Raw genomic sequence first — 21,921 nt, 5'->3', positions numbered from 1 at the left:
CTATCATTAATTGCAGGTCTAGTATGGGCTGAGCATTGTGCTTGGAACTTTACATACATTATCTCATTAACTTCTCACAAGGACTTTGTAAATAACGTCACTATCATTTGCCACTAAGGAAACTGCGACTTGGGAACATGAAGTGACTTGTCCAAGATTTCATAGCAGATGAGTGGTAGACCCAATATATAGACCCAGGTTTGACCCCCAGATCACATTGCTGTGGACCAGTGAACCTGACATCCCCTTGGGCAGGCTGTCTGGAATATTTGTGAGTCCTTTAGGAAAGGAGACTTGAATTGTTGTAAGTCAGCATAGGTTAGTGGGAACAAATCATATCAGAATAATTTGATTTCCTTTCTTGACAACATTGCTAAACCTCTAGATCAGAGAAACTGCTAGATTTGGATATTGTGTTTTATCATTTGAGGAAAATATTTTACAGTGGTTTTGATGATACCCTTGTAGACACGATGTAGTATGACCAAGCTGATGCTTTTATTATGAGGGTTTAGGAATTATACACATATAGGCTTGTGTCAGTCAGTATTTTTTGGAGGACAGAAACTGTGCATTTTAAACACAAAAAGATTTAAGTCAGAGTTTTGGATATTAACAAAATCAGCAGAGAGGTTGGAAGAGAGGACTGTGTAGGCTGGGCCTCCAAGAATGACTCCCACACACCCACAAAAGTGACCATTATGGAACTACTACTATTACTACAGTCAGGAAGCTAGTGAATTCAGAGGCTGCCATTGGCACTGTTGAATTCACTAATACAGATTGAAATCAAATCCCTGTTGCTATTCAGGGATTAGAAAGCTACCACTTTGACTGTGGCCACCTTTTTAGTACCTGTGAGGCTGACGGCTGGAGCTGGAACGCTGCTGTAAAAAATCCCATGTCTGCATAGCTGTGCTGCTGGAAGGAAGTGGCTGCCATAGCAGGCCCCTGTTCTCTGCCTCAATTCTTGCTTTCCCAGTCGTGAGAGAGTACACTTACCCAGGACCCTAGGTGCAGGGTGTTACAGGAAATGTAGTGTTTAGCTTTCCAGCCTGTACAATAAGAAGGCTCACCAGAGGCAGTGGCAGTGGTTGCTCAGTTTCAGCCAACTGCTGGCTTCCCTGGTAGCTTAGACAGTGAAGAATTTGCCTGCAGTGCTGGAGACCTGAGTTTGATTCCTCAGTCGGGAAGATCCCCTGGAGGAGGGAATGGCAACCCAATCCAGTATTCTTGTCTGGAGAATCCCCATGGACAGAGGAGCCTGCTGGGCTACAGCCCATGGGGTTGCAAAGAGTTGGACATGACTCAGCAAACTAAGAATTTTTCTTTCACTGTGTTTAATAATACAGTGCTGTCAAGGAGAAGATTTCCCATTGTGTGGTATAGGGTCTAGGCCTGAGCCCTCAGCTCAACTTTTTTCTTTTTTTTACAGAAATTGGGGTAAAGCTATGGAATGAAAGCCCATTAGAATTGCAACTGACATGAAGTGGAGGAAAAGAAAAGTACATTCTAAGGCAGAAACAGGAGCTCAAGAGATCTTCTCAGGCTGGAGCAGAGGCTTGATTTACAAGATAAACCCTGCTCCTGGGTCCATGTGACTCACCTCTCAAGTGTGCATCTTAGCAGTAGCCCCTTGGAGATGCTGGTTCTGCAGACTAGAAGAGGAGCCACAGATCTCTAACAAAACTTAACATCCCAAAGCAGTAAACTTTCCAAGCACTTCTGAGGTGCAGTCAGGACTGACAGCTTACTTTTTAGGACAGACGTAAGCAGCCTCACTGTACCCTCAGTGCCTGGAACTCACCTGTTGTATCCAGGAAGGAGGGAGACGCAGTCGCGCACGTTCACCAGGCAGTGAGCTGAATGGTGAGGTCCATGGAGACCATATTGTAATAAGAATGGCTAGAGGAAGAACCTCTGTCTGAATCCTTTGATTTTATTTTGTTTATTTATATTAAGTTATCATAGCTATTCATCAGTTATTAAATATTAAGTGATTTTAATTGAATATATATTTTTTAGATTTCTTCTTTGTATATGCCTATAATACATGGTGATTTTTAAAATAGATCACAGTTTATTGTTTCATTTTAGAAAACACATGTATGTAGTTTCACTTAAATAGTAAGAGAAAGCAAATTAGGTTCTGCTTTAGGTTTTTAGGATTTATCCTGGGAATAGATATTAGATTTAGAAGGCATTCAGGAGAGATATCAAGATAAGAAGCACCATTAGGTGTTCCTACTCTCTAGTTCGTTGGATGCCTCTGGACACAATTGTAAGCATGAAACCATTTGCTCTGAATGATAACTTCCATGTCCTGTACTGTGCTTAGTAATAATCTTCTCTTTCAGCTCTGATTCAGATCCCTTTCCTTCCTTCTTCCTCCCAAAACCTATTTCAGCAAAGTATCCAACATGCAGGTGTAAAAATCCTTAATGATGTTTTATGTTCTTGAAATATTTACATCCCCCCCAACAAATTTACAGTTTTTCCCGAAAACATTTTTAAGCCAAAGGAGTAAATAACTAAAGATGGAAATTCAGGTGCCAAAAAAGTCAGTCAGAATAGGGAAGTGTGTCGGTGGATCACTTTCCCACCTCTCCAGAGATCTTGCCATTCTTCCATGAAAAAATTTTATATGCCTCTTTAAGATTACTTTTGCCAGTGACATAGCAGTAAAGGTGACAGTGGTAGACTACAGGCCCCACCTTCAGCTGGGTGCAGATACCCTGTGTATCACTGGGCAGTTAGAAACCCTTCATTTTCCTCTGCAGAGGTACTAGGTGTTCAGCTAAGGTGTGGCCACAGTGGTTTAGAGTTTCCTGTGGATACTGCGTATGGTCTGTCCTATGTGCTTTTGCTCTGTGGAATGTTGAATGATATGTGATTAGTGTAGGTATTTTGACGATAGGATGCCTCTTTTATCAGCACAGAGCACAGACAAACACATAAATATTAATCTTTTGCAGATGACAACCAGTCATTCTTATAAAGGCCTCTGGAGAAAGGGCTTCCGTAGACACACTGGTTGTTGCAGTGCTCACTACTCACGCAGGAAATCATTGCTTCCATTTAACTAAAATCCTGCGCCTCGATTTGTCTATTTCCTTTTATTTTGCCCTCATTGGAGATGGAAAACAGCTGGTCGCCATTTTCTGTGCAAGACTCCTTCATGTATACTTGGATACTTACTAAATTGTATCCTCAGACTTTTTCTGGCTGTACAGTTCATTCCCTGGTGGCTCAGACGGTAAAGCGTCTATCTACAATGCAGTAGAGCCGGGTTCGATCCCTGGGTTTGAAAGATCCCCTGGAGAAGGAAATGGCAACCCATTCCAGGACTATTGCCTAGAAAATCCCATGGACAGAGGAGCCTGGTAGGCTACAGTCCATGGGATCGCAAAGAGTCGGACACGACTGATTTCACTTTCTTTCACTTTTCTTTCAGCCTTTGTGCAGGTATTATTTACTAAGCTTTTAATCTTTTTCTGAATGGCTTCTAGATCATCTCCATGTTGACTGTATCCTCCTTTGTTTCATAGTAGAGTCTGATGTTAAGAAAAAGCTGATGTTAGTAGCTTCTGGATTAACATCCTGGTTTACACACACACACACACACACACACACACACGTATGTATGTATGTATGTATGTATACACACACACACACTGACTCGCCTCAGTCATGTCCGACTCTTTGCGACCCCATGGACTATAGTCTGCCAGGCTCCCCTGCCCATGGGGAGATTCTCCAGGCAAAAACACTGGAGTGGGTTGCCATGCCCTACTCCAGGGGATCTTCCCAACTCAGGGATCAAACCCGTGTCTCTTTACATCTCCTGCACTGCTAAGTGGGTTCTTTTCTATTAGTGCCACCTGGAAAGCCCCTTCTATATATACCCTATTCACTGTACTCTTGGCAACAAATTAAAGGACAGATTTTCTGGATCATTAATCAGTTGGAACACCCACATTAAAATATTTTTAGAACAAATTAGATAATATTCAAAAACCATTTGATAGTGAAATATATTATGTTAAATGAAGTGAAGTGCTAGTCACTCAGTCGTGTCCAACTCTTTGCAACTCCATGGACTGTAGCCTGCCAGGCTTCTCTATCCATGGTATTTCCCAGGCAATAATACTGGAGTGGGTTACCATTTCCTACTCCAGATATTATGCTAAAGTGATGATTATTTCATTTCTGCATTTGACTGTCTTTGTCATACTCATGTTAAGAAATTAAAAATTAAACATTATATTTTTGTTAGATTATTCTAAAAATTCCATTGTATATTTAAATTTTCATGACAGTTTTTCACCTCTTTAGAAGTCATGTGTAAATTAGAATAGCTGGTGAATAATTGTGAGTAGACTGGCATATTTTGTAAAAGGTATGATATACCATATAATTTACTTTCCTTGTGTGTGTTTTAGGGAATATTTGAAGGAGAGGAAATAATTTTTTGCTTTAAAATTTCACATACACAAAAGAATTGAGTGGTGATTATTTTATTCCTTATTGCTAATGGCATTTTAGTTCCATAGCAACTAGTTGAAGGAATTGGGACCAAAATTGAAGGATGAAGTAATTTTGACCATTAAATTTATTATTAAAATAAAAAAAATATATTTTTATAAGATAGGGTCAGAATTCAACTATAACTGGAGAAATTGATGTCAATTTTATGTGATTATTTTCTGTGTATTTAAAAAAAGTATTCACCATAGCAACCACAATCACATATGACAGTGGTTACTGTCTTGAGATTTCCTGCTTCGCTCTCCTGTTGGAGGGCCTCCTGTTTCTTTTTTAAAAAACAAATTGTAAGTCAGAAGCATCATCCTCTTTGTCTGTCTGTGAACACGAGCCTCCTTGGAGACTCAACTGCACTCTGTGGACATGTGTTTCATATGGTGTAGTTAAATACGACTGGCCAATTACAGCTGCTCCATCCCGTTAACTTTTAAAACATGTGTGGGCGTGCTCAGTCGTTGAAACTCCATCGGTGGTAGCTCGCCAAGCTCCTCTGTCCATGGGATTCTCCAGGCAAGAATACTGGAATGGGTTGCCATTCCCTTCTCCAGAGGATCTTTCCAGACTCAGGGAAGCCCAACTTTTAAAATATACCTAACCTGTTTTCCTCCTTATAAATTAAAAATTGTTTTTAAAATTTTCTTTGTATGTGAAAAGTGTATACTCTAAATGTTGATAGTAGGTTTTAAACTAAATGATGGAAAATAGTTAAAAGTATAAGCACATACATTTGGAAAACATTGTGTAGAGGGATGTCTTGGTTAATGATATCTTGTTTTGACATCATCCAAACAGAAAAATCTCATGAAACAGACTATGCTGTGCTATGCTAAGTCACTTCAGTCATGTCCGACTCTGTGCGACCCCAGGCTGCAAAGTGAAAGTGAAGTCACTCAGTCATGTTTGACTCTGCAACCCTGTGGACTGTAGCCCACCAGGCTCTTCCGTCCATGGGATTCTCCAGGCAAGAATACTGGAGTGGGTTGCCATTTCCTTCTCCAGGGGATCTTCCCAACCCGGGGATCGAACCCAGGTCTCCTGCATTGCAGGCAGGCGCTTTCGTCCATGGGATTCTCCAGGCAAGAATACTGGAGTGGGTTGCCATTTCCTTCTCCAGGGGATCTTCCCAACCCGGGGATCGAACCCAGGTCTCCTGCATTGCAGGCAGGCGCTTTAACCTCTGAGCCACCGACTGCCTTCTTTTATTTCAGTTGATTTTTGGACTTTGGTTAACTTTCTGTGAAAATGTTTATTTCTAACGTAGAAATGGGTTATTTTTGAAAATTTTGAGTGTGGACTCTGACAGGCATTTTATCATAGATTTTGAGATCAGCCTGAAATGTAGTGATAATCGAACTGCTAAGTAGTAGTGAATTCCAAGTTTCAAATTGGGGTGTTATGTAGTTGCAGTTAAATTTGAAGGTTGCTGCTCCTGTATCTTCCTGTATCCTCAACTTGGGAACAGAAATGTAGTAATTAGGGACCGGATTTGGTAGTAGGTACCAGAAGAACCAAATAACAATGGGTTAAATAGAGCAGGATTAATTTCTTTTCTCATTTAACAAAAAATCCAGAAGCAGAGTGTCCTACATTGGTAGAGTGATTTCATGACATCATTAGAGATTCTTCCTTTAGGGTAGATTCTTTCATCTTTAGGGTAGTGCTCTCTTCTTCCTGCTTGCAGAGTACCTGTCAGATCTTCAGCTGTGAAGTCTGCATTCCAGGCAGAGAAGAGCAAGAAGAAACAGAGGCGATGCATGTATCAAGAAAACAGAGTTTTCCTAGGATGCTTCTTCTTATGTGTCACTGGTACCTCTTCTTATGTCTTCTGGTCCCTAATTACTACATTTCTGTTCCCAAGTTGAGGATATAGGAAGGTACAGGAGCAGCAACCTTCAGTTTTAACTGCAACTACATAACACCCCAATTTGAAAATTGAGTTACGTGGCCATTCCTCCCCACAGGAGAGACCCCTGTCATCTTCCGAAAGGGAGAGCCTCTAGATATTAGGTTATGATTTGTTCACCTTGAGACCCTAGGGTGTTTGTGGTGGCTCCTATAACTGGGAAAGGAGCTTCTGATTAGGATCAAGTTAGAAGGAGGCTCAGGACTGTTGTGAATGCAAAAGGAGATTCCTGGAATAAAATTTCTCAGCGATGTCCTTGTTTTCTTCTGTCAGCCCCAAGTATTGTTCTGCCTCTTTCCTTCCTATTGCCACTACTCATTTCTTAGGGGACTTTTACTTTGACTGATTGCAGAAATGTTTACAAAATTGCCTCATAGCTCATCCTGAGCCAATAGTGTTATCTAGTTTTCATAATACTAACTATAGTTTTAAGCTGCATTAGTGCTATTACAAATACATTCTGGATTGGCCATGTTACTGTTAGCAGTGTTATGTCCGATTTTAGAGGATCGTTTAGAGACTGGAACGTCTCCATAGGCCAGTAAACTAGATGACGATGCGTCTCGAAAACATGTCACGTGAAAGGAACTGGCGATTTTTCACCTGAGAAAGATAGCCAAAATGGAGCCATTATTTGTCTTCAGATATCTGAAGGACTGGTGTACTAAAGAGAAATTTATTTGGAACATGAGTTTAAATTGCAAAAAGACATACTTCAAGTTCACATTTTAAAAAAGACTTTCTGTAACAGAATAGCCCAACAGGCTTCCTTGTGGAGAAGTGTACGTCCTGTCACAAGAAAGTTTTAAGGTGATAGGCAACTTGCTGTGTGGAGAACTGCATAGGGAAGTGTCTTTGTGGTGGTCACTTAGGGTTTTTTTGAGCTTTTTAATTTTTGTACTGAGGTATATAGCAGATTAACAATGTTGTGATAGTTTCTGTGAGCAGCGAAGGGAACTCAGCCATACAGATACATGGATACTTAGGATTTTGGGGGAGGACACTGGGGCTTTAAGGAATCAAGTTTGAAAATCACTGGGGAAGTCTAGTTATTCTATGTTTATTTTCTACTTTAATCATTCAGTATAGGAAATGAGGAGTCACTGAAAGATCCTAAACAGAAGAAAGACATGATTTGATTTGTGTTTAGAAAGGTCACTACGTTGTCTGTGCGACCAAAATCCAAACTGGCACAGACACCAGTTTGGAGGATGTGCTACAGTGGCCTCGGCAAGAAAAGATTAGAAGCTGAACTAAGACAGTAGCAGTGGCGGATAGAACAGTAGCATTAAACCACCTGATGATCAGTTTGGTTTGATGAGAAAAGAGAGTCTGGGTTCATTCTCAACTTGATCACTTTGGGGATTAAGAATGTTAACTGGCAGACAAAGAACATCTGGAGAAGCAATGGGCTTGAAGGAAAAGATCTTGGATCTAGCTTTAGAACTGGTAAATTCAAGGTAACTCTAATTCACTGCAGGTCCAGGAATTGAGCTGTTGGAAAGTCAGAGAACCTAGGAGCAAAGTCTGGGCTGGAGAAATAGCATTAGGGGTAAAACATGACAGGTGAAGCCATGGGAGTTCCAGGAGGAGGTAGAATCAGCTAGAAAGACTGTGAGGAAGTAGTTAGAGAGACACAGGAGGAAGCTGGGTAAGTCTTACAGCCGTAACTTCTTACAGCCGATGCCGGTGTGCAGGGACAACAGTGTGGGCTTGAGTGTTTTATGAACAAAGATTGAGGTTTAAAATGTTTACTTTCTTTGACAAATTTCAAATGTATTTGAAATGGTTTTTAATAAAATTATGATAAAGATTCTGCCGAAATTCTGAGATGTTTCTACAATCTAAGGATATTACAGATCTCTGCCTTATCATTGGGTGAAGGCAACCTATTTGCCTTAGATGTTTTTGTTTCTTCATTCTTATTTTACTTCCTATATTTTCTTCATTAACTATGCTGTTCTTAAATCTGACTAGTGAAAATTTATTATAGTAATAAAAAAATCATATTTTAATAAAGCTTATAGTTCTCTTAGTAAATGTAAGAACTTACACCTCCTTGTGTTCTTCATTTACCTAAGGAAATGCAACTTCTCCACAAGTACAAAGGCCATCTTTCATGGATTACTTTGATAAACAGGACTTCAAGAATAAGAGTCATGAAAACTGTAATCAGAATATGCATGAGCCCTTCCCTATGTCCAAAAATGTTTTTCCTGATAACTGGAAAGTTCCTCAAGATGGAGACTTTGACTTCGTAAGTGCATTTTACTTCTTCCATATTTCTTTTCTCTCTGTTTGGTCATCCAAGCAAGAAGTAGGTTGTGTGTGTGTGTGTGTGTGCACTTGTGTATGACTAAAATTATGGACTATGTTTTACTATTCAGTGTGTTACCATATATGGGTAGAGGAGTGGTGAAATTGTGGTCTGTTTGTTGAAATGTAGTTTCAGAGAAGTGTAAGGAATTGCTCGTGGTTAAATAAATTATAGCCCAAATTTAAAGAAACACTTAGGACTCTAAAACAAAACTGATAACTATTTCAGAAGATGTTTTAAATGATGCAAATATAAGATATTTCTGACAGTAAATTAAATTTCCTAAACAAATGATGCAAATGTATTTATGACATAGACATTGAGGAATTTGCCTCAGCTTTGAAAGTTAACTCAAATAGTTTCTTACTTAAGTGTTAATTCCACTTGGTTTGTCAGAAAAAATAGTCCTGTTCTATGTCCAGTTAGAAATCTGAGTGAGTAGTGAAAGGCATTCAGTCATGTTCGTCTCTTTTCTGCCCAGTAGACTGTAGCCTGCCAGGCTCCACTGTCCGTGGAATTCTCCAGGCCAGGATGCTGGAATGGGTAGCTATTCCCTTCTCCAGGGGATCTTCCCAACTCAGGGATCAAACCCAGGTCTCCTGTATTGCAGGCAGATTCTTTTACCATCTGAGCCACGTAAAAAACTTATGTATTGCCTCTTGTTACATTTTCTCCTTATTTTTTCTTTCTCCTTATTATTTCTGTTAAAGAACACTTATAATACTAGGTAAAGAATTCAAAAATAACTCTTTCTACAATGTGAGAGAGTAAATTTTTCAAGTGAGTTCTTTAATGGGGTAGAAATTTTTATTAAGTAAATTTTTGTTTTAGTATGTATTACAAATAACATTTTGGAGAAGGAAATGGCAGACCACTCCAGTATTCTTGCCTGGAGAATCCCATGAACAGAGGAGCCTGGTGGGCTACAGTCCATGGGGTCACAAAGAGTCGGACACGACTGAGCACGCACACACATAAATAGCATTTATTTTTGCCTATTGCTCTGTAAGATTTTCACTTAAAATAACGAGAGCTATATTTGTTAATAATACATTTGTGTTATAAAACATAAAATTTTAGATATATGTGTATCTTCAGAATTTTTAAGTAATATCAAGCCATTTTGCTTAGACACCAAGCCTCTAAATGCTTTGGGATTATAAATATTTTTATTATTAAATATTTTTCTCCTAAATATTGTGATCATTTAAGTTCTTTAATAATAAGATAATAAAGTTTCAAAATCTCTCCTCAGTAAATTTAGCACTAATTGCTAGCAACTATTAGCAATAGCACAGGTTAGTCTGAAATACACTAATTATAGTATCTCCTTACTGTTTTTTCAATTTTGAGGTTATAAATTAGAAATCTGTATTTCTATACTTCTAATACAATTTAATTTTATGCTATCTCCTTTGAAAATATGTATAAATTATTTAGAATTCTGCCACTCAATCTTTAAATCATTCATGAACACAATGAATAATGTAGAGTACTTGACATCAAAGAACTCTGTCTTAACTCAGTCGGAATAAATCTTAACCGCCTCTGGAAAACAGTTTGAAATGAGCACAAAGTAATGAATAAATTATCATAGTTTAGAAATAGCAAATAAAATGATTTAGTTCTGTTTCAGTTAGTCTTTGCTGCCACCCCCAAAATTTAGTAGCTTAAAATAACTATTTTATTTGCTTACAATTTTGTGGGTAAGCAGTTTGCCTAGGTTCAGCTGAGTGGTTCTTCTGCTAGTCTCCCCTGGAGTCTCTCTGCTAAGTCTGCTAAGTCACTTCAGTTGTGTCTGACTCTGTGCGACCCCAGAGATGGCAGCCCACCAGGCTCCCCCATCCCTGGGATTCTCCAGGCGAGAACACTGGAGTGGGTTGCCATTTCCTTCTCCAGTGCATGAAAGTGAAAAGTGAAAGGGAAGTCGCTCAGTCATGTCCGACTCCTAGCGACCTCATGGACTGCAGCCCACCAGGCTCCTCTGTCCATGGGGTTTTCCAGGCAAGAGTACTGGAGTGGGGTGTCATTGCTTTCTCCCCTGGAGTCTCTCACATGGCTGTAATCATCTAGCAGCTTGACTGGAGCTAAATGATCTCTAAAATCACTCATGTCTGGCAGTTGTGCTAAGAGTTGTCTAGGCTATATCACCCTATCATGCAAGCCTGGAAGTTTTATGTTGTGGTAGCAGTGTTCCAAGAAGGTGATAGAAGAAGTTGCAAAATTCAATATCATCAAAAAAATGAGTACTTAGAAATAATCTTAACCAAGGAGACGAAAGACCTGTACACTGAAAACTACAGTGTATTGCTGAAAGAAATTAAAGAAGACACCAATACATGGAATGACATCTCATATTCATGGATTGGAAAACTTAATTTGGTTAAGATGTCAGCATTGTCCAAAGCAAACTACAGTATAATCTCTATTAAAATCCTAATGTTGTTTTTTTTTTACAGCAGTAGAAAATCCATGTAAAATTCATATGGAAATTCAAGGGACTTGAATAGTCTAAATAACCTTGAAAAAGAGAAACAAAGTTGGAATTCTCATCCTCATGTCAAATCTGCTACAGAGCTACAGTAATCAAAGCAGACAGACATATAGACAGATGGAATGAATAGAAAGCCCAGAAATAAACCATCACATATACAGTCAAATGATTTTTCAACAAGGGTACTAAGACCATTCAATGAGGAAAGGGTAGCCTTGTCAAGAAATAATGCTGGAAAAACTGAGTAGCCACAGCAAAAGAATGAATTTGGGCCTTTACCTTACACAATATACAATAGTTAACTCAAAATGAGTCAAGGATCTAAATAAGTGTAAGAACTGTATCTGTAAAACTCGTAGGAAAAGCAGGGGGAAAGCTGTATGACTTTGGATTTGTCAGTGGTTTCTGAGATATGACACCAAAAGCAGAGGCAACAACAACAAAAAATAGATAAACTGAACTGAAACTTCTGTGCACTGTCAGCAGACAGTACACTGTCAGCAGACAAACATCAGCCCACAGAATGGGAAAAAGCATGTAAGTCATGTATCTTACATGTAAGATACATGGAAGTCTTATATCTTACATATATCCTGGGGTAAGCACCCAGGATACAACTAAATGGGAGAAGGCAATGGCACCCCACTCCAGTACTCTTGCCTGGAAAATCCCATGGACGGAGGAGCCTGGTAGGCTACTACAGTCCATGGGGTCGCGAAGAATTGGATACGACTGAGCGACTTCACTTTCACTTTTCACTTTCCTGCATTGGAGAAGGAAATGGCAACCCACTCCAGTGTTCTTGCCTGGAGAATCCCAGGAACAGAGGAGCCTGGTGGGCAGCAGCGTACAACTAAATGACTATAACTCAACAACAAAAAACTAAGCAACCCAGTTTACAAATGGTCAAAGTACTCCAATAAATATTTCTCCAAAGAAGATATACAAATGGCCAGCAAACAAATGAAAAGATTTGTTTGTTATCATCAAATGATGATTTCCTTAATCATTAAGGAAACATAGGTCCAAACCATGAGATACTATTTCACACCCATTATATAAACATACACACACACACACACACACACAGAAAATAAGTGTTGGTGAGGATAAGGAGAATTCTGAGGGAACCCTTCCTTGTGCACTACACATGGTAATGTAGATTGGTACAGCTATGGATAACAGTACGGCATTCCTCAAAAAAATTGAACATAAATTACCATGTGATCCAGCAATTCCATTTCTGGGTATATACCCGAAAGAAATGAATAAAAGCAAAGACCTGAATATATACCTGTATATCCACGTTCATAGCAGTGTTATTCACAGTTGCCAAAAGAGGGAAGCAACCTGAGTGTCCATTGACAGGTGAACAGATAAACAAAATGTGATATATACATACAGTGAAATAGGATTCAGCCTGAAAAGGAAGAAAATTTTGACACAAACCATAACATGGATCAATGAACTGTGAAGATCATAAGCTAAGTGAGATAGCCAGTCACACAAAAGGATTCTGTGTGATTCCACTTAAATGCGGTATCTAGTCTATCTAATTCATAGAAACAGAATAAAATGTTGGTTGCCAGGGACAGGGGAAAGGGGAAGTAGGGAGTTATTGTTTTTTGAGTGCAGAACTTCGGTTTTAGAAGATGAGAAAAGTCCTGGGGATGGAGTGTCATGCTGGTAGTGCAATAGTGTAAATATACTTAGTGCCACTGGACTCTACACTTACAAGTGGTTATACTTAGTCGCCGTGTGTCACAAGGCCAGTCCAGATTCAAAGGATGTGGAAATGGATTTTACCTTGTGAGGAGGAGAATAGCAAAGTCGCATTGCAGAGGGTCCTGTGGAGTGAATGAGAATTATTGCAGTCATTTTGGTGAATAATGTACTGAAAGTTGTCATAATGAGAAATTCAGCAGAATTTAGAGTGATGAATTTAGGCAATCAGAGGCCATTAGTGGTTTGGGCAAGGGCCATCTCATACCCCGCTGTTAGAATATTCACACACAGCTTTTGACATACAGCTTTCTACTGTCCCTTTTAAGCTCATTCTAGTTTTGAGTCAGAGCATCAGTTTTTCCAGTGGCCAACTTCTGATTACATTTTCCACCCATCATAGATTCTGCAGTCCTTCTATCTGGAAAGTCCAAACTTTGTTAGAAAGCTTTAGCTTAACAAATGTCCTGTTTTCTGGTTTGGATTGTGCTAGGCACTATGGGTTTAAATATGTGTGTGTGTGTGTGTGTGTGTGTGTGTGTGTGTGTATACATTTGTTAAGACAACATGTAAGTTAGTAAAGTGTTAAATTGTAATCCAAAGCAATAATTCAGATATGTGGTTTTATTAAGAGGAGGACTCAGTAAAGGTTGGAGAAGGGAAGGCAGGCAGTACAAAGGATAATATATGTAATAAAAAGCTTAAAGGTAGGAAATGACAAGATATATTGGGTGACAATGAAGTGGAGACCTTCAAGTGCATTTGGAATAATACAGGAGATAAAATGGAAAGCTAGGTTTGGGTCAGATGGTGGAAGCCTTAAATGTAAGATTGCAAAGTCTGAAATTTTATTTCCTAGAAAGTGGAAAACCAACTGAAGGTTTTTAGGTTGGAGAATGACACGATGAAAAGTGTTTTAAGAATACTGATCTTGATGGTAGCATGCAGAATTGATTGATAGAAAAAGACTAGAGGTAGGGGAAAATCAAGTGTGTGAAATAGACTTTAAATAAAATAGTAATAAAATGGAAAAGAAGCAGCAAAAACAGGGAGAGATGTAGGAGACACTAGAAAGGTTAATCAGCAGAAATAGTTGACTTGCTAAAGAGACTATATTGGTTAAGATGAGGAGCTAAATAATAGAAAGTGAAACTTAAAAAAAAAGAGAGAGAGAGAAGGAAAATAAATTCACAGCTGGGAAGATTCTCCATGAGATCATATGACTGGATTTAATTTTTGCAGGATTATTTCTTTTCTGACTTACACAGAGCATGTAGCTGTAAAAAGGGAGAGGGGAGGGGGATGGAATGACTAGAGCAGGAATTCTTCCTTCTCCAGCGTTTACCACACCTGTGAACTGCTCAACCCTCTCATCACTTGGAGGAAAGTGAAAAATGTTTGCAGTAGCTACTGAGGGAATGCAAATGGGAATAAATAAGAGATGAAGAAAGGAATCATTGCCAGAAGATGAATAAAGAATTTCTAAGAGAAGCAGTGAGTGTGTTAAGGAAGAGAGTGTAAGAGGCTAAAAGAGAGTAGGACAAGAGGAAGCAAAGGTGGGACAAAGTGTAAAGAAGGTGATAAAATACTTTGCTTACAAAACAAGAAAATGGACTAAAAGCAAAGACCAATTTCCATTTAAGACCCCAGCTGGTGTTGATAAGGGAAATCTGGTCTTATTTATTCCATCATATATTAGATATAGAATGTTAAAAATGTGACTCATGTAAGTATAAAGTGTGCGCAGGTTTCTGTGCTTATCTTCCCTCTTTATGATGTATCTCAAGGACCTTCCAAAAGAAGTAGATTTTGTATGATTCCTGTGTCTATGAAATACAAGTTGCTTGAACTATCGAAAGTCATTTTGACTGCATTTACAGGACATGGAGGGCTTTTCCTTGTGCCTTAAGAAAAAGAGTTTTCAAAAAAGAAAAATGAAAGCAAATACTTCTCTGTCTTTTGTAGTATTCAGAGCAGATTCCAAAAGGGCAAAACTTAACTCAGAAAGACACCTGCCAGACAGATGTGCGGAGTAGGAGGCATTCTTTATCTTGAAGTCTGCATGCAGCTTAATTTATGTATTTTTTTAGCATTTGTCTTTTAGATTTTCTGTCAATTGGGTGTTTCCTGTTACGTTCCTGGATGTAAGGAGATGATAAGAAAAATAATTTGTGATTTCACCGTCTTGAAGGTAGCATAAAGATAAGATAAAATGTATTGAGGCTAACTGAACCAATTATTTTGACTCTACTAAAAAAAGTTCTGTTTAGGGTGTGGCTATGAAAATTTCTAACACAAATGTTAAAGGCAAATCTGTTTACTACAGCACTCGTCTAATGTTTCAGTTTTTGTTAGAATTATTTCCAAACAGATTTAGCATCCAGATTGTTTAGTGTTAATTGGAGAGCATGTATGAAGATCATGTTTTGCAAAAATTACACTATCATTCATACTTAAATAGATATTCTTTGGGTAATGTAAAGATTTTGGAATAAGAACAAAAACTTGAAAAGCCATCTGTTAATCCACCATATTAGTTCCAAATTTTAAAAAAGGAATTAATTGGATTGACAGTAATTGCTAGTATAAGAGGAATTAGATAAATCAGTTATTTATTTATTTTTTGTTTTGCTTTTGACTCAGACTGAAGGTACTGTTAATTGTAAGGTAACTTTTTAAAATTTTCTTTAATATTCAGTTTGTGTTGCTCTTTTGAGCTGAGGGACACAAAAATCTGCCATGGCAGCACTGGAGAAACAGTCTCCATAATGGTGGCAGAAGGCAGATAAAGTCCTCTCCTTCAAGTATAAATGTGCCCTGAGCTTTGCTGAGTTTTTTACAGTTCTTCCTCTGACTCTGGATTGGCAAATCATTACGGTGATAGGGGAAAAAAAAAAAACCCACAAAACCCAAGAAACCTCAGTGCTGCCAACTGCAGAAAGTGGTAAACCTGGAGGGAGTACCAGCCCTGCTTCTGCAGCCACAGGGGCATTTTAGGCATCTTCCTGTCTTGGGATCTTTTCAACCCACCAGAGCAGCCAGCAGCAGTGTGGGGTGATGAAGTGGAGACAGTGGTGGGGTCCAGGAGCCCACGCAAACGCCTGTAGTGATGCCAGGTCTTTGGAAAGCCCTCAGCCACCCAGGCCTTTAGGGAGCCTGGAGGTAAAAACTTTCAGCCAGCAGCATCTGCCAGTTTTCAGCAGTGTAGCAGTATGCTACCATCTGCTTTTGCTACTTAAATACCCGAGAGCGCCTTCACTCTTTAAAGAGATCCTGGCTCACAGCTTCCCTCGTGGTGCGCTCCTGAGTCAAAGAACTGCCTGTTCTCCTCAGACCCTGATCATGTGCACCACAGAAAGCTCTTCCGCCGAGGGAAGTCTTTAAGCATATTGTCATCGATTAGTTTTGCATTAATTAAATGATTACTGTCAAGTATTTCCAGATGTCTGCAAGAGTATTACCCCAGTATGAGAAGATAACTGTAGATCCTTCAGATTTATTTCTTCTCGGGTAAAGAAGAAATAAACACAGAATCTCAAGCTTTTGAGTGGCCAGCCCTGGAGAAGCGTTTATGATCACAGGTGTACGTGCGGCCTGAACTGGAGCGTTTGTGGCACACGGTGCTTTCGCTGCTCACTCTTTCCTTAGAGAGCCAACAGGAAATTAAAATTAATGAGAACCCTGCACTTTGAAACACTTGCAGAATTCTTGACGGTTGCAGTCCTTCGCCAACTCACGAAATCTGTGCTGGCAGTTGTATCCAACAGATGGTGTGCTGTGTGCACAGTTGCAACATGTGATTGTCTAGGTCCATGCAGACTTTTTTATAAGATTTTGGCCATCAGTCTACTGCAGCATTAAGACAGTCGTAACCTTTGTTTTGAAAGAGTGGAGGCCTTCTTCAAAGATAAGCATTCATATACAAGTAGGGAAAAAAATATTGATAGTCACCAGGCAACTAAACTGAATTTAATTAATTCTGTGGTAAAGACCACAAAAACTTGAGCATCTCTAAACCCTTACACTGTTTTTTCCCTCAATATAACTTAATCCATTTGGACACCTAAGGTAGAATGAGCATTTTGCTTTCTATTCCTAAATAGGCCGTTAAAGGCTTCCAAAATTTCAGAGGATTTGTTTTTGGTGCTTGTGTCTAGGCAAGATCTACTGAAACATTAAGCTAATTCTGCTTGCTTAGGTAATTAATGCCTTAAGTTAAAACTCACTATATCATCATTTCCTTTACAAATTAAAGTGAGCAGGCCTGTACTTCTTGGATTAATTAAGATAGAAAGCACAGGTGCAGTGTGTGGGTTCTTGTCACCGTGTTGGAATTTATTACGATATTTAAAGCACGTGGCAATAAGAAAAATGGTTTCCTAAAGAGTTCTAAAAAGCATAAACTTTGCTCATGGTAATTTATTCTTTTAAAAGTGTCATTTATCTAGAAGAGTGTGTTGAAAAATTGGCTACTTTACATTTTAAAACAAAGATGCTAATACTCTTAAGCATGCTGTGGCTAATGTTGATGTCTCAGGAAGTTATTTTGACTCAGTGCACTTTTTGTTTATGACCTCATTTTGAATGTTTAGTCAATAAGCAGTGCAAACTGCTGGGTGGTTATGTGAAAAAAACATGTTAAGAACCAACAGTGGAATTTAGGATTATAGAGTGGACAATAAAACTTACTGCCTTCTAATTTAAGACCCAGGTCTCACAGTATTTACTTCTTAAATGAGCCATGAGATTTCAAACAAGTTGTTAGGATTGACTGAACCTCACTAGTTATCAGGTTGTGTTGACAATAGAAGAGTTCTTTTTTTAGTTTCACCATCCTAAATGAAATGTCTTCAGGTCTGAAGCTGTGTGTGTGCATGCATACTTAACTCAGGCTTAGTGTCAGAGCCTTCCCTAACTGATTCCATCGCACTTCCTCATCTGTATCTTTCACAGTTACAGGTACATAGTTCATTTTGGGCCCATTAGATGTGTTGCCCTGGTTAAACTAATGCACCTTTCTCTCTTGTTGTAATTTTAGGTTGGAAACTTTTTCCATTCTACCTCTCATTTGTTAAATGTAGAAAGCTTTCATTAGGCTGGATCCTTTGGATTAGAAGACATTCCAGTAAATTACAGCTTTTTAAAAATCAAAACCTAGTTGTCTTGATTCAGAACCAAACTAGTTTTATTTTATAATTTTTTCCATCAATAATAGAAACATCTTTCCAGAAATATAGACAGATTTTACAGAGATAAGCAAAAGAGGATATCAGACTACTAACATATAAAAGATAAAAGATAACACATAACAGATAAAAGAATTCTGATATAGAGATACTTAATTATATTGATTTATTTTTAAGATACATAAGGAGCTTTTTTTCCCTTCATGAATTGAGTAATGGTGCATATTAAATTTGATATGCAGTATACTCTTATAATTTAAGCTGTTTCTTATTAGTGTCTTATAAAAATCTCAGTTAATCCTTCAATTTAGTTTTTTTCTCTCCCTTAATAGAGAATGCGAATTAAGCTATATAATAGTCACGGCTAAAAATATTTAGATGTGCAAAAAGCTGATAATCAGCCACACACTTTTACTAACTAGTCAAATGAAATGAGTAGTTAGTTATGGATTATTATTGCTATGGGAGAAAGTTCTGAAACAGTCATTTTCATGATTATAATCTTTGATGAAAAGAAGTTTACTGACTTTAACTCCTTAGAACTTCAGTGATGGTACGAAACTCCTGAAAATTGCCTGACTTTGATTTTAAATATTCAATTATTCTTACCCTGACTGTTAACACTGAGTGTCACTTGGCATATAAGGCCCAATAGAAACCAGATGGTTAAGTTCCCCTTTGATTCACAGAAATCAGTGAATTACAGCTAATGGCTGCAAACAAATTCTGCCTTTCCGTTTTTCCTTTACTTTAGAATTACAGGTATAGTCTTCCAGAAAAATGATGGCACTGAACCCAAACTGTAGATAGAGGCAAAACTGATGATGACCATTGGAATAAAGTAGATTTCACACATGGTGCAGGCAAAGGTGCAGGTACAAAGCAGGTTGGCTTAGCCGGAAACACAGAAAAAGGCTTTTCTGCACTTTAGCTGAATGAGAGAACAGGTCCTAAAGGAGACAATGCCTGCAAAACAGAGTAATATTGAGAATGATTTGGGAGTGACCTAGGTTTTGAAGGTCTTAACTGCCAAGCAGGTATTCAGCCTTAATTCTGTGGGCAGTGGATACCTAGTGCAGAGTTCCTATCAGGAGAGTAACCCTCATCAAATTGGTTTTTTAGTGTCAGGGTGAAGCAGATAGGAATTGGATAGACTGGAACCCTAGGACAGCTGTATTAAAGCCTGTTGAAATTGTCAAATGATTAAGACAAAGACAGTGAAATTAGTGATGAGATTCACTTTAATAAATATCCTTGATTTAAGAATCATCTGGATATGATAACCAATCATATATAGGGGATTAGAATGAAGAAAAGGTTTTCTGATCTAGAGAATTAGATTGATGATGTTGCCATCGTTTGAGATACAGAGTAGAGAAGAAAGGAAGAAGGGGTTTTGGAGATTGGGTTTGAAGGGTGAGCTGATTCTGTTGCAGATGGATAAAGTTTGTAATGTCTGGAGGCCATACGGTACACTAGATAGTTGAAAATACAGGATGAAGCTATGATTCTGGGAATATTTGGCCTAGAGTACATGAGATCACCCAGAGAGAGCCTTGAAGTAAGGAGAGAGAGTTACCAAAAGTGGATTTTTAGGGAATTCTAGGTCAGCAGAGAAGGAGCAGTGAGCAGTGGAGATTGGCTTTATCTAGCCTTGGATATAAGCTGAGTCAAGCTTACTTAAGCAGGCAGATAACAGCTGTCACTTGAGAATTTACCAGGGCTGACATTTTACCTTTTTTTTTTTTTCTTCTAATTGGGGGCTGTATCAGTCTAAACTTGAACTTCATAGTTTCAGCTACCAGATTTTGTGTTCTTAGCTCTTTGAGGATTCATCCTGGTATCATGATTCATGCTGGTACGTTTTAAAATGTAAACACTTTTTGTGTGTTAATCACTTAGTTGTGTCTAGTTCTTTGCGACCTCATGGACTGTAGCCTGCCAGGCTCCTCTGTCCATGGAATTCTCCAGGCAAGAATACTGGAGTGGGTTGCTATTCCCTTCTCCAGGGGATCGTCCCAACCCAGGGATCGAACCTGGGTCTCCTGCATTGAAGGCAGATTCACAGGTACAATTCTTTGGGTATAAACCTGAAATGGCTTTTTCTCCAAACCTACTTTGAACAATGGATACACTCTCTAATCTCCTTTTCCTGCCCCCTAACTTGCCTTTCAACAAATGCTACAAGCTTCTGGTTATTTTTGGTTAGTAAAAGTCTGACTAGTTTAAAATCTTACGCTCAAATGTGATTTAAATCTCACCTGATCATTCCCTACCCTGTGTCTCAGGACAGGCCACCACAGTGGTTTAAGATAGTTGGTATGCTTTCTCCTCTGCTGGGTCTCACTCTTGGGGAGATGGGCAGTGAGAGGGAAGGGGTGAGGAGCAGGCTAGAGGAAGGCCAGAAGAGGCTGAACTCATCATCTGAACCTGGTCATCTGAAGATGGCCGGTCCTATTCTGGCACAGTCCGGTTCTAGCTGCTGTAGAGTGCCTCTGCTGATGTTGCAGTTTCCATGTGGACCATATGTGTGGTTTTCTTGGGGTGAGAATCTTTCCTCCTTTTTTCACTGAACCGTGAAAAACCATTTTTCAGAAATGGGCAACTGCTCCTCCAGTTCAGACCCCTTTTCTAGTAATAGGACATCTCTGATATCCATGGCTCCAGGTGATGGAATATGTTTAACTGTAAAAATAAACAGAATTCATGCAAAGGAGCTTAGAAAAAATCAAACCAAACACCATCACCTCCGTTTATGGTTATTATTCTGAAAGGTTAAAAAAAAATCACATGCATCTAAACAGCTAAAGACTTCCAAAACTATGTTGAATAGTAGTGGTGAGAGTGGGCACCCTTGTCTTGTTCCTGACTTTAGGGGAAATGCTTTCAATTTTTCACCATTGAGGATAATGTTTGCTGTGGGTTTGTCATATATAGTTTTTTTCATGTTGAGGTATGTTCCTTCTATTCCTGCTTTCTGGAGGGTTTTTATCATAAATAGATGTTGAATTTTGTCAAAGGCTTTCTGTGCATCTATTGAGATAATCATATGGCTTTTATTTTTCAATTTGTTGATGTGGTATATGGCCATAGCAATCAGAGCAGAAAAAGAAATAAAAGGAATCTAAATTGGAAAAGAAGAAGTAAAACTCTCACTGTTTGCAGATGACATGATCCTCTACATAGAAAACCCTAAAGATTCCACCAGAAAATTAGTAGAGCTAATCAATGAATATAGTAAAGTTGCAGGATATAAAATCAACACACAGAAATCCCTTGCATTCCTATACACTAACAATGAGAAAACATAAAGAGAAATTAAGGAAACAATTCCATTCACCATTGCAACGGAAAGAATAAAATACTTAGGAATATATCTACCTAAAGAAACAAAAGACCTATATATAGAAAACTATAAAACACTGGTGAAAGAAATGAAAGAGGACACTAATAGATGGAGAAATATACCATGCTCATGGATCAGAAGAATCAATATAGTGAAAATGAGTATACTACCCAAAGCAGTCTATAGATTCAATGCAATCCCTATCAAGCTACCAACGGTATTTTTCACAGAGCTAGAACAAATAATTTCACAATTTGTATGGAAATACAAAAAACCTCGAATAGCCAAAGCAATCTTGAAAAAGAAGAATGGAACTGGAGGAATCAACCTGCCTGACTTCAGGCTCTACTGCAAAGCCACAGTCATCAAGACAGTATGGTACTGGCACAAAGACAGAAATATAGATCA

At 38.6% G+C, this 21,921-nt stretch overlaps 1 protein-coding gene across 4 annotated transcripts in view; it reads left to right on the top strand.

The window, feature by feature from the left end:
• Window positions 1–21,921, top strand: part of STK3 (serine/threonine kinase 3) — a 309,842-nt gene that overhangs the window by 216,669 nt on the left and 71,252 nt on the right. For 3 of the 4 annotated variants that reach the window (XM_086336068.1, XM_086336066.1, XM_086336069.1), the window contains one exon: window positions 8,530–8,705. The exons of the other annotated variant lie outside the window; for it this stretch is intronic. In XM_086336068.1, the coding sequence (XP_086192194.1) occupies window positions 8,530–8,705 (176 nt within the window). The remainder of the gene's footprint in view (window positions 1–8,529; window positions 8,706–21,921) is intronic. 4 annotated transcript variants of the gene reach the window in all.

The sequence above is a fragment of the Bos grunniens genome, chromosome 14 (genome assembly GCF_055505025.1).
Source record: "Bos grunniens cultivar Pamir isolate PY7600 chromosome 14, Bosgru_T2T1.0, whole genome shotgun sequence".
Taxonomy (NCBI): Eukaryota; Metazoa; Chordata; class Mammalia; order Artiodactyla; family Bovidae; genus Bos; species Bos grunniens.
Note: the sequence above shows the minus strand (reverse complement) of the source record. Positions and strands in the feature narration are given on the sequence as shown.